This window comes from Gymnodraco acuticeps, unplaced genomic scaffold, assembly GCF_902827175.1.
Source record: "Gymnodraco acuticeps unplaced genomic scaffold, fGymAcu1.1, whole genome shotgun sequence".
Classification (NCBI taxonomy): Eukaryota; Metazoa; Chordata; class Actinopteri; order Perciformes; family Bathydraconidae; genus Gymnodraco; species Gymnodraco acuticeps.
The window spans coordinates 180,163-193,148 of record NW_022991064.1 but is presented as its reverse complement, the minus strand read 5'-3'; the positions used below and the strand labels follow the sequence as shown (position 1 = coordinate 193,148).

The 12,986-nt window shown below is 41.8% G+C and overlaps 1 protein-coding gene across 2 annotated transcripts in view; it reads right to left on the bottom strand.

Moving 5' to 3' along the window:
• Positions 1-890: 890 nt before the first annotated feature.
• foxo6b (forkhead box O6 b) overlaps positions 891-12,986 on the bottom strand; it is a 56,326-nt gene continuing 44,230 nt past the window's right edge. The window contains exons 3-4 of one of the 2 annotated variants that reach the window (XM_034236650.1): positions 5,750-5,963; positions 891-5,411 (exon numbers count right to left, since the gene is read on the bottom strand). In XM_034236650.1, coding sequence (XP_034092541.1) covers positions 4,018-5,411; positions 5,750-5,963 — 1,608 coding nt within the window. In that variant the 3' untranslated portion in view covers positions 891-4,017. The remainder of the gene's footprint in view (positions 5,412-5,749; positions 5,964-12,986) is intronic. The other variant, XM_034236651.1, reaches the window with a different exon arrangement.

Genomic DNA, 12,986 nt, shown 5'->3' with positions numbered 1-12,986 from the left:
GTGTGCTAAACTCTCAATCATACACACTTTGATAAATACACAGGGACATGAATACACCGAAAAACACATGCACCCTGTATACACACACACACACACACACACACACACACACACACACACACACACACACACACACACACACACACACACACACACACACACACACACACACACACATAAACAAGCACACACACACACACACACACACCACACACACACACACACACACACACACACACACACACACACACATAAACAAGCACATGCACCCTTTATACACACATATGGTAGCCTACAATTGTTCTGTATAGAAACAGCAACACACACACTTTCATGTACACACCCAGATGCACCCCCCCCCACACACACACACACACAGCTAATGATGTGTCCTGTGATGTATTTTCCTACTGATGTTATGAGCTCCTATGACTGCTGTTTGTGGGGAAACCTCGTAACTCCATATAGTGATTTTTACGTTTTATCTTCTGTAGGCAGATTTCATTATAATCCCCGCTAAAAAAAAACATATATCTTATGTAACTCATTCTGGTGTACTCAACATATTGGCAAAGAGTGTTGTATGCTATTAAACTCAACAAAAAAAGTGATATATATATATATATATATATTTGTATAGTTATTAATTTTGTATTCTTTAGTTATTATTATTTGTATTATTTAGTTTATTCTTAATGTATTGTTATTTTTCACTACAGCTTGTGGCTGTAATGAAAGTGTTTTATGAATAAAGTTTGATTGATTGATTATAACGTTATTTAAGACTTCATATACAGGAGATAAGGTTTATATCTGACATTAATGCACATGTGATAACAGAGACACTCAGAAAAACGCACATGTTTTCTTATTTGTTTTTATTTTACGGTCACCAGATGAGCAGATACATCATTTTAGAAAAGAAATTGATATTTGCAAAAAAATTATAATACAATTTTCTCAATATAGATTATGTACAGAATGAAATGTGGTCAAAGTGAAATATCGTTCTGCCTCGAGAAGACAAAGCAGTGAGCGGCCCTGCGAAGACCCGTCTCCATAACCAATAAATATAAACTGTATATATTATGTATGCTGCTCTCATCCAGGCGTGGAAAACACCAGGGTTACTTCTCAAACAATATTCCCTTAAATCATTTCTTGAACATCACACACACTCGCACACCCAACGAGAAGCTTGACACACAAGTGCACACAGGGCCAGAGAACAAATTACAGTGGGGTTTTACAACAATGGGCCATCTTAACTCGTGAAAAGGGAAGAAGAAAAGCAAAATAAATGCGAATGGAAATACCCGCCATTGTCCTTGTTCAGGAGGGAGAAGTGGCTCTCTGGTCGGAGCCGGCTGAGTAGCACTTGACATTTTGGCCCGATTCAAACAGCCAATTCTACAGAAAGCTACCGAGCTGGAAAACCTCCCTCTAGCCTCAGAGATCCTGCATGTAAACTCCCTCCCCCCCCCCCCCCCCTCGTTCAGACTCTGTGTATCTAATGGTGGGTTCCAGTTGTATACTGGAAGGTGGGAGTATCCCAGTCGGAACATTTCAAAAATAAATTGAAGAAATTCCTATTCCTATACCCCTTCAAGGGTGACGCTCTGACGCTGCGTGGATGCTTTTGTCATGTGGAAGTGGTTACATCTAAACTGGGTTGGAGAAAACATAAGACGTTCGAAGGACACACGTAAAAAACGGACTTTAATTTAATGTATTATATCAACATATTTCAAATAACTGACTTATTAGGGTTAGGTAGGATTAGGTAGGTAGGATTAGGCTACAGGTAATTATTACTTTCAACTACTAAATTGAAAGCAATAATTACCTCCTTGTGTTTATTAACTTGATAGAATGTTATATGTTGCTGCATGTACCTTTTTTAAAGTTCTTAACAAATAATCTGAGGGGAATTTCTTGTTTTTTTCTAACTTGTGATGTGTCATTTTGTAAAGCACTTTGAGCTGCATGCGTTGTATGAAAAGTGCTATATAAATAAAGCTTTATTTATTTATAATAGAAAATATTAACTTCAACCTAATATTATGCTTTCAACTAACCTCATACAGTTAAGTGAAATCTGTTGACATACATTTAATTAAAGTAAACGTTTCAGTTTTTTCTGCTTTACCTTGTTGCTGGGCATCACCTCTCAACAAAATCGCCCTCCTTGTTCTTGGATTAAGAATTATGACTTTGTACCTATGAGCGAATACACACACTTGCATAAATCATCCGTCTTGTTTGGCGGTTAATTACTCTTGTTTACCCTCCGAGTAACCTCCAGGATGGGGCGGTGCGATAGGAGGGGAGCCTGGGAAGAGGAGATAGCACCAAATAGTAATCTGCTGGTGCCGAGGAGTGAAAAAACACCGAGCAGGGCTTTGAACCTGGGTGTGAGCGAATTAGACGAGGTTGACCGGGGTCTGAGGACGGCAGCTCCATCAACATCCTGTTCTGACGGAAAGCTGTTCTGGGGTCAGCCGTTAAAGGAGCTGACGAGTCGGCCAATCAGAGAGCGGCTCAGGATGTACAGCAGGCTCTGATCGTTGCTTATTTAATTACGGGGAAAGCTACATAAATCCACAAAATGGAGAGGAAGAGGCACAGAGGGAATATTTGCATCTCTCCTCTCCTATCATCTCTCCTCCACCAACCCCCTTTTGCAATCCCTCCCCCATTTAGTGCAGAGTGACTTTAATCATCACTTTCGCCAAAACACATTAAGCCGGTGTGTCCGGAGTTGAAGAGGGAAAGAGGGGAGGGTGGAGGAGGGTTGGAAAAACACAAACTAGCGCATTAGATTTGCAATAGTGATGCATCACTCTGGCATTACTTTGGAGATTAAAGAAGGGGCGTTGTGTTTCATTGCAGCGGTGTTGATGGTTGCATGTTGTGTTGATGTATGACTGTCCTCTGGAAGAAGTCAGTGGAGCTCCCTTCCTAACCATCTTCCCTTTAGTCCCCTCTTCTTCAAAAAAATCTCCTTTTTTCTTTATCCCTAAACCTCAAAGCCTTTAACCCCTAATCTGAGAGCACCTCTACATTGAAAGATATTTATGCAGCTGTTTGATCATGTACTTGAGTCAAAAACAACACCTCCTTTGTAGTGGGAGATAATACTGTAAAGTGGATTGCATACATTAAACATAATCCAACACACAACGTGACTTTGCCCGGTCTTTGTGTTACTGCATCTGTACGGAGAAAGGGATTGATGTAAAGTGCTTGAGAGCTTAGGACAGGCAGCGTCTATCGTTTTTCAAACCCAGTCGAGATATAACCACGCCCACTGAAGCAGATATGAAAGAAAATCACAGTTATGCATAGCTGATTAAATATGAGTTGATCTTTTAATATCAATTGACCATGGATTTAAGAAAATTAAACTAGCAAACAATGTAGCCTAATAGTTTGTCTTTTTGTTGTTTGATACATACTAATTTGAGTATATTTCCAACACTCTCAAACGACAAAATATATTCCGTTTGCCTAAAACCGCTGTAAAAATGTTCAGCATGGCTTGCACTGGCACTGACTGATAAACGACCAATATTGTTTTTTTCCCAAGCTAGAGTAAAGTTGATATTACTTCAGCATTGTTATCATGGGGACGTTCTCTTTATACATCCATGACGCAGTCGCCCGGAGCTACGGGAATGCGGAAGTGGGCGTGGTTGAATCTCAACTGGGTTGGAAAAACGATAAAAGTGGACAGGCAGGCCGGAGGAAATTGGGCGGAAACCATTACAAAAAACACAACAAAAACTAAAGGGAATCAAGAAATGGGAAGGTTTTAGGACTGGGTGCATTGGGGGCAGGTTCAATATGTAGACTTTATAAACAGAGTGGGAGGGAAGGGTGTACAGAGTCCCCGGGAAACAAAATGACATATTTTGTTTTACAGTCTCAGAGAAATCACAGTCCAAGGGTACAGCCCACCAGCATCCAGGCTTTCCGGTCATGTGTCTATCCAAAAAACAACCCTCGGGCGTGGGTTCACCCTGGCACCCAGCTCTGGTTGCTGTGTGCTGGTGGAGGGCATGCAAACGCCCCCAAACTCATCCCCATCCCCATGCCCATGCCTTGGGACAGAGAGCCGTCAAAGTTGAACTCCATGCTCTCTGCCGAGTCCATGAAGTCATTGAGCAGGATGGAGTCTACGTCACAGTCCAGACTATTCGCGACATTCTCCATCTCCAGGTTTGCGGCCATTCTAGCGTGGGAGTTGTGCTGATGGTACCCCGGATGGTGGTGATGGTAGTATCCGTGCCACGAGTCGGTCATACCCTGAAGGTGAGCTCCGGGGTAAGGCTGGTGACGGGGGTGAGGAGCGGATGCTAGGCGGCAGGGGTCCTGGGGAACGTCCATGACTCCAGCGGGGTTTGGCGGCAAAGATGGCGATGTTGGGAGGTGTGGTCGGGGAGCGTAGAGGCTGGAGGTCTTGAGGCTGTAGGGCTGCAGGATGTCTGTGCTGACCCGTGGGGAGAGGGCCTGCGGGTGCATAGGATTCTGAGGGTTGTGCATGTGACTCTGACTGGATCGAGGGTTGTGATCGTTTACTTTGTTGTGTCCGTGCTCGTGACTGGGACCGTAGTCGTGTGCCGGGTGCGGCTTGTGGCTGTAGTCGAGACTGGCTTGGTGTTTGTGACCCTGATTGTGGTTCTGACGGTGGGTTGTGTTCTGGTCATGGACCGAGCCATTATGTAGACTGGGATTGAGAACGTGCTCTTGGCTGTGATTGTGGCTTCGACTCTGATTGTGCACGCCGTTGGTCCCTTGCGTCATCAGGGAGTGAGTTTCCCGGCCCAGCACTGTGTCTTTGCTGCAGTACGAAGGACCTCCGGTCAACAGACTCTGCAGGGCGTTGTTCTCCGAGTAGCCCCTCATCGGGCGCTGGAAATTGACTGGCTTGATCTCCTGGATGGTCTCCATGGGGGTGTGGTGCCGCAGCATTCCCATGGAAGGCTGTCCATACATGGGTGCGCAGAAGGAGCCCTCTGCTTTGGGCGCGAATGGGTATCCGTTGCATTTGATTTGCTGTGACTGGGGGTAGCCGCTCTCGTCTAGACTGATAGCTCCCGTCAGGTCCGTCAGTTGGGGCAACTCCACGTTCGGGCAGTGGCCCCCGGTGCCCAAAGCTGGAGATCGGGTGCTTGTTGGGCTGGGGTACAATCGAGGGGAGGCTGAACAGGTCAGTCCACCTTCTTCAGGTTCGTCCGCCTCTGCCTCGGCCAGGATCGGAGACAGGCAGCCGCTCAGAGTCGATGCAGAAGACGAGGTGCGGGAATGGAGGTCCGTCCAGGTGTCGTACTCCTCGCCCCCCATGCCCACACCGCCTTTCCCTGCCGGACTGCCGTGCTCCGGGGATCCTTGTATCGTGGGTCCAGCCCCTTGAAACAGAATCAGAATCAGAATCGTTTCTATTACCAAGTAGGTTTACACATACAAGGAACTTTGGTGGAAAAATAACGCTATTATAAAAACCATTTTAGAGAATATTGTAAAAAAAAAAAAATATATATAAATAATATTTACCCAAAATATAAATATTTAAAAAACTGAGTACCGTAAAATCAAATATGACAAATACTATGTTCAAAGTGGAGAACTTTGCAGGTGTGGAGCAGAAATGTGCAACATGTTCAAAGCGATTTGCAAGATTTACAGAATTGAGAAGTACAAGATATTGTTGACACGATGTACATTAATGTGATGCATGTAGTTTTACCTTGTCCCCGTCCGATGCCGGCCTTCTTACGGCCCGCGCGGCCCTTCGTCTTCAGAAACCGGGGGCCGTTGTCGATAGACGCTGCCCGTCTTCTCGGTCCTTTCCCCATTTTACCGCCTTCTGGGTTCAGCATCCACCACGAACTCTTCCCCGTGCCTTCGTTCTGGACCCGGATGAAGCGACTGTGCAGGGAGAGGTTGTGTCTGATTGAATTCTGAAACGAGAGAAGCAAAGAGAACAAATCAGAATTGTGTTTATTGCGAGGTACGGTTACACATACAAGGAATTGGTATTTGGTGTCTGATGGATCCAACAAAACATGAATATCGAATAGTTTATAGCTCCACAAGTTGCCTGTAAGAAGCGTTTTTCTTCGCTAAGAAATGGTTAAATTGTCTTCAGACAGTATCAAACCTTAATTCAATATTTTAGAATCAGAATCGGGTTGATTGCCAGGTACGTTTACACATTCAAGTTTTTTGCTTTGGTGTCTGATGGTGGAAACAGAAACAACATAAGAAAATAAGTCGTAAGGAAAGGTCAAAAATATAATAATTATATAATGAAGATACATTTGAAGTGAGGTAGGGATATATAGATAAATGCAAAGTATATTCAGAGAGATGAACATGAACTAACTGACAGAATCAAAAATGAACAATATGTTGTTGACATGATGTGCAATAATGTAATGCATAGTGTGTGTGGGGTGGGTTAGTATCAGTGGGGTCACACTGTGTCAATTGTAGGTCTATTAAACACAGAAATAAGACAATAGAAATACAAGTTTCCTAATTTTAGTGTAGATTTGACTTCCCCATAGTCAAATACCAATACCAAAAATCACCACAATTGATCAAGTGGTTACAATTCTGTGTTAAAACACTGTTTATCTTGAATAAATGGTCACCAATTTGTAATTTCAGGTGGCTCACATACTTATGTATATATAATAACTTGCTTTATATTTTGTTATTGTTAATTTGTAAATTCAACATGTGTATTTTCTACTTTCTTGTTTATTTCTTTTAATTTGTATTGTACAATGCCATGTCTTTTTATGCTGCTGCAACACAACATGTCCCAAATTGGGATCAATAAAGTACTATCTTATATCTTAACAGGCGTTTTTAAGCAAATGGGTGAAAGTAAAGGGGTGAATATGGACATTTCGGTGCATATATCCACTTTTAAAAGATTGTTACAGCTTTCTGCAGCACTAAGCGGAAGGGAAGAAAATATAATCATTAACACCCGAGGAACATTCAGGGTTAAATAATCATTTCTTCAGAAGTCATTTCAAATGATGGCCAAACTTTCAGCGCCGCACACAGTGAGCGAGAGAAAAGACGGATGGAGAGAGAGAGAGAGGGAGACGGAGAGCAAATAGGGCGAGGGAGAGTCAAGGACCAATCGATACCTCCCTCCCCGACTAGCCTCTCCACACTGAGTCATAATATGGACATGGGTGCAGCCTCCACATCAAACCATCACCAAGGTTACAGAAATGAATCAACCCAATCACAGACAGCCTGTATCGATTGAAGGGCCTCCAAATATGAGAGTCTGAGATCCAGCCAGGGGAGGGAAGGGAGGGAGGGGGGAGATCTGGAGAGGCACCAGAGTGAAAAAATAAAACCTGGAATAAGATCGAGGGAGAGTAATTGATGCCATTCAGAGCAAACTCAAGCCCCACCTTTTAAATGTGGCTTTAAACTGAATTTTATACTTATTTTTAAAATTATTTTATTCTCCATACTCTCCATAGTTAATATTATGATAGTATAGGTTAAACTACCTAGTACTGTATACATGAATTCAATAAACCCCACCTTTAACAAGTCCAACAGTGAAGTGATAATCATTTTGCATAGCATACTTTTCCTTTTGGTACTTAAAGTATTTTTTAATGTAAATACTTTTTCTCAAGTGCGATTTTGAATGCAGGACTTTCACTTGAAACAGAGTATTTTTGGACTGTAGAATGGCTGTATTGGAGTACTTCATCCACCTCTGGTTGTGGGTGGGTGTGCAGAATGGAGAATATGGGGGGGTTGAGTATTGGATAAGCCTCTCCAGACCCCTGTTTGAGTGTCTGAGTGACGGCTGTTTGGTTAATCCAGAAGCATTTGAAGCCGCTGCCAACCTGGAGTGAGTTGATGAGATCTAAGCCTGCCTAAAGGAGAGCTTAGATACACATCATCTCAGTCGGCCAAGTTAGACTCAGTACAGCATGTTCGTCCAAATCTCCTCTGCTCATGTCATTATTCACACTCTCTCCAGCTTTTTCCGCCTTCTCTTTTCGCCTTTTTCAGATCTTTTAGGAGAATCAAACCTCTATAGTCTAGTTGCCAGATTGTGCACCTGGAAATGAGTACCCCACATTTTTATGATAGAAATATATAGTACGGGTCCTTAGCACATAGAACCTGCCGGAGGCCAACTTGCATATGTTTGGCAAATTGCACAATTAGCATAAATTGTGTTAATTAGCGTGATTAAGCTTATGCAGACAATAGCTACAAAATGGCTTGGCCGATTTGGACTGTTTTGGAGGGTTATTGAGGAAGCTGAATCCATTTCGGGCGGATTTTGACTAATGTTGCGACCATTGGATATAGAGAGGACAAGAACAAAAGTATTACTTCTACTGGGGACAATTTATTTAAAATAGATAAGAAATATGTCCAATCCAAATGATCCAGAGTCCCCTAAAACTACAAAATCGACCCAAAATGTATCAAAATCAGCCCACAGAGTACACATATGGTTAATTTCTGGTTAAAACTGCCATTTCTGATCCTGAAAATGTCAGAAATGGACAGTTTCTATGTGCTGGGGACCCATACATTCCTAACATAAACATTGGGTCACTCAACATTTCTGGGTTCACAGTAAGCCTCTATGAGCTGACAAACATCCCCTTATATCCCTCACCCTCTTCCCCATGCGGCACAATCACACACTTTTCCTTTCCCCTCTCTGGAGATATCTATCTATTTCTGCCTTGTTTATTACCTGCACATAGCTCACAATCTCTGTCTCCTGATATCTGGAGCCATTCTCTATCTTCATTCACTCCCCGCCTCCTGTCCAATTTTCCTGCTCTCAGCCCCATTCATCTCCCTCTCTGAGTTCCGGCGTCTCTTGATCACGACATTGCTCATTCCCTCCCTCTCTCCTGCACATCCATCCTCTCATCACCTCGCTGTTTTCCAACCTTACCCTACCTCTTTCATTCATTCATTCATTCACTGAAAGGCGAGCAAATATCAGAAACAAACGGCTAGAGATAGGCACAAAAACCCGGTATCAAACGGGCCCTGGGGCAAACATTTATAGCGACGTTATCGGTTGTGTTATTGGTACTGGAGAAATACAAATAAAAGCTATTTCATATTTATTATTGCCACATAAATGTTATGTCACACATGTTATCGAACCTACTTCCTTTCTCATTTTTAATATCATTACACAATTTGTCTATGATGCATTTTCGCGCCTTCGAATCCAGAAGAACGATCTCTCTCTTCGTCTGTGCGAGAAACAGAGATCCTCGCCAGTAACACAGAGAACGAAGCGTTCAAAAGTGTGGTTGAACTTCGAAACTCGATGTGGACAATGCTTGTTGCCATAAGTGCAATAAGTGTTTTTGTGTAAGGGCAGAAACACGAGCAAACTGTCCAAACATCTGGCGAAAGTGCTTCATATTCAGAGAAATGAAACTGCTCCGATGTCCCATATCGATTACATTACCAAGTCAGATGTGTTTCTTTTGCTGTCAATAATCGTTTATTTTACATTAAATAAAGCAATCTTAATTTTGTCCCAAATTAGTTTTGTTTTTCCCTTAAAAAATTACAAAATGAACAGATAGCGTTAAAACATTGGATAGATAAATCTACCGTTAAAATCCTAAAGAAACCCATCCCTACAAACAGCGGGAGATGCAAATCTGGGTTTAATAGTGGGCCAGTTTACATTTCACCCTTCAGTGCAATGCATACAGACAGCATATGTAGCCTACCCCCCTGCCCACACACCTTATTTTCTGGCAGCATGCTCGGCTGCTAACTGGACAAGAGGTGACGGCTCTTTGTTGTTTCAGCGTATTGTGAAAATCACAGCGTCCACAACAGCAGGTAATATGTTTCCACGCAAAATGTTTACAGGGGGAATTCAGCTTTAAGTGGCTTCTCCAAATCAGTCTCCTGCCCGCTGTTCTCATTCACGTATAAACCCCCACCCCCCGCACACACACACACGCGCACACACACACTCCCATCCCCTCAGCACGACTCCTAACGGGTAATTTCGTCCCATTGTCCACTCAAATCACGCTGCTTTGACTAGACTCGCTTTACAGAAATTGGATATGAGGGATGTATTTATGTTGCTCTTTATAAGGGGGAGGGGGTCCTCTCCAAAAAAAAGAACATTTCTTCCACCATTTGTGTCAAAATGCTCCGATCTCACTTCTCCAGACTTCTATCAAAGCCCAAATTGAACGATGACGATGTGAAAGAGGCGATGACCCGCGTCAGGTGATCTGAGCGCGGCGCCATGACAGGTTTCTAACCAACGTGATGTAGCCATGGAAACAGAGTAAACCAAAAATAGGGGGAGAAGTGATTCAGGGGGGGGGGGGGGGGGGGGGGGGGGGGGGGGGGGGGGTGATGCTGTTTGATGCTGCAGGCAACTCCAAACAGCCTTTTATCTGAGACTGTCAGATTCCTGTTTCCAATCCACCAGGGAAACTCAATCACCAGCAGTCCCAACGTCTCACTACCTGCACCAAGCTGTGATTAGCAGGGTGTGTGTGTGTGTGTGTGTGTGTGTGTGTGTGTGTGTGTGAGAGAGAGAGAGTGCTTTTTATACAACTACCAGAGCCACAGTAGCTTTTCTTTCACCTGCTGATGCATCGTACAGCTCTATACGTGGCATCTATCTGCATTGTCTTCAGTGTTTGTTGAGATTAAACTGACATGTTTGTTCTTATATTGCGCACACCTAAAAATGACGTTTTCCGACAATGAAACTGCGCTGTGAATTACCTTTCAAGGGAAATGTGTTTCGTCCCAGATAACGTTTGTTTTAGAGGTTCACTGGTACGTTTTTGTTTTTAATCAAAGGTCTTTGTTTGAATGGGTTGAGGATGGATGAATGAGTCAAACTAAAACGTGACTTGTACCCATGAGACGAGGATTCAAATCCTACATGAATCCAAAAAGTTGGCATATAATCGTTAAAACTCACCTTCTTCAAAACTCCAAAAACTTAAGAAACGGATCTATTTTAAGCCAAAGCATCACCCTTTAACTGAACATAACAAAGCAGTTATGTTGCCTTTCTGTCTTGTTTTCTTGCAATTCACAAAAATTATAAATATAAGTTCCCGGCAAAATGAGAGAGCAGTTGAGTTGTTGGGAAACAGCGCTGTTATTTAGGCCTTTCTTGATTATGTCTTCAATGAGTCCAGTTTATTCACCTGGCTAGTGCAGGATTGGAGCATCACGTGCAACGGAAAGTCTCCAAGAATCTGTCGCTGATTTGCACCGAAAACCACAGACTCCAGATCAGTCTCCAGCAGAGATGGCAAAAGTACACACATCCTTTACTCAAGTAGAAGTACAGATACTCGTGTTTAAAAATACTCTGGTAAAGTAGAAGTACTGACTAAACTTCTTTACTCAAGTCAAAGTAAAGAGGCTTTGAAATGTACTTCAGTAAAAAGTTCCCATAACTAGCTCTGTTTTAAAGAGTACCTGACCTCCCTTTATATTAATAGAACAATAATGTCATTGTTAGCTAATGAATGTTTCCATGCTGAACAACGGCAACATGACAACGTTTCCATTGGTCCCTCTTCTTTAGAGAAGACCAGGAAATGATGGATACACGGATCGTGTTCAAATCAATAGGCACGCAATGACTCTAAAGAATAATGATCACGCACCAAACACACATTCAGACTAAAGGAACCAGCTGTTTGGAAAATGAGAGAAGTAGAAAGTACAGGTATTTGTGTTCAACATGTAAGAAGTAGAAAGTACAGGTATTTGAGTTCAACATGTAAGAAGTAGAAAGTACAGGTATTTGTGTTCAACATGTAAGAAGTAGAAAGTACTGGTATTTGTGTTCAACATGTAAGAAGTAGAAAGTACAGGTATTTGAGTTCAACATGTGAGAAGTAGAAAGTACAGGTATTTGTGTTCAACATGTAAGAAGTAGAAAGTACAGGTATTTGTGTTCAACATGTAAGAAGTATAAAGTACAGGTATTTGAGTTCAACATGTAAGAAGCAGAAAGTACAGGTATTTGAGTTCAACATGTAAGAAGTAGAAAGTACAGGTATTTGTGTTCAACATGTAAGAAGTAGAAAGTACAGGTATTTGTGTTCAACATGTAAGAAGTAGAAAGTACTGGTATTTGTGTTCAACATGTAAGAAGTAGAAAGTACAGGTATTTGTGTTCAACATGTAAGAAGTAGAAAGTACAGGTATTTGTGTTCACATGTAAGAAATAAAGTACAGGTATTTGTGTTCAACATGTAGAAGTAGAAAGTACAGGTATTTGTGTTCAATGTAAGAAGTAGAAAGTACAGGTATTTGTGTTCAAATGTAGAAGTAGAAAGTACAGGTATTTGTGTTCAACATGTAAGAAGTAGAAAGTACAGGTATTTGAGTTCAACATGTAAGAAGTAGAAAGTACAGGTATTTGAGTTCAACATGTAAGAAGTAGAAAGTACAGGTATTTGTGCTGAAATGTAAGAAGTGAAAGTACAGGTATTTGTGTTCAACATGTAAGAAGTAGAAAGTACAGGTATTTGTGGTTCAACATGTGAGAAGTAGAAAGTACAGGTATTTGAGTTCAACATGTAAGAAGTAGAAGTACAGGTATTTGTGTTCAACATGTAAGAAGTAGAAAGTACAGGTATTTGTTCAAAATGTAAGAAGTAGAAAGTACAGGTATTTGTGTTCAACATGTAAGAAGTAGAAAGTACAGGTATTTGTGTTCAAATGTAAGAAGTAGAAAGTACAGGTATTTGTGTTCAACATGTAAGAAGTAGAAAGTACAGGTATTTGTGTTCAACATGTTAGAAGTAGAAAGTACAGGTATTTGTGTTCAATGTAAGAAGTAGAAAGTACAGGTATTTGAGTTCAACATGTAAGAAGTATAAAGTACAGGTATTTGTGTTCAACATGTAGAAGTATAAAGTACAGGTATTTGTGTTCAA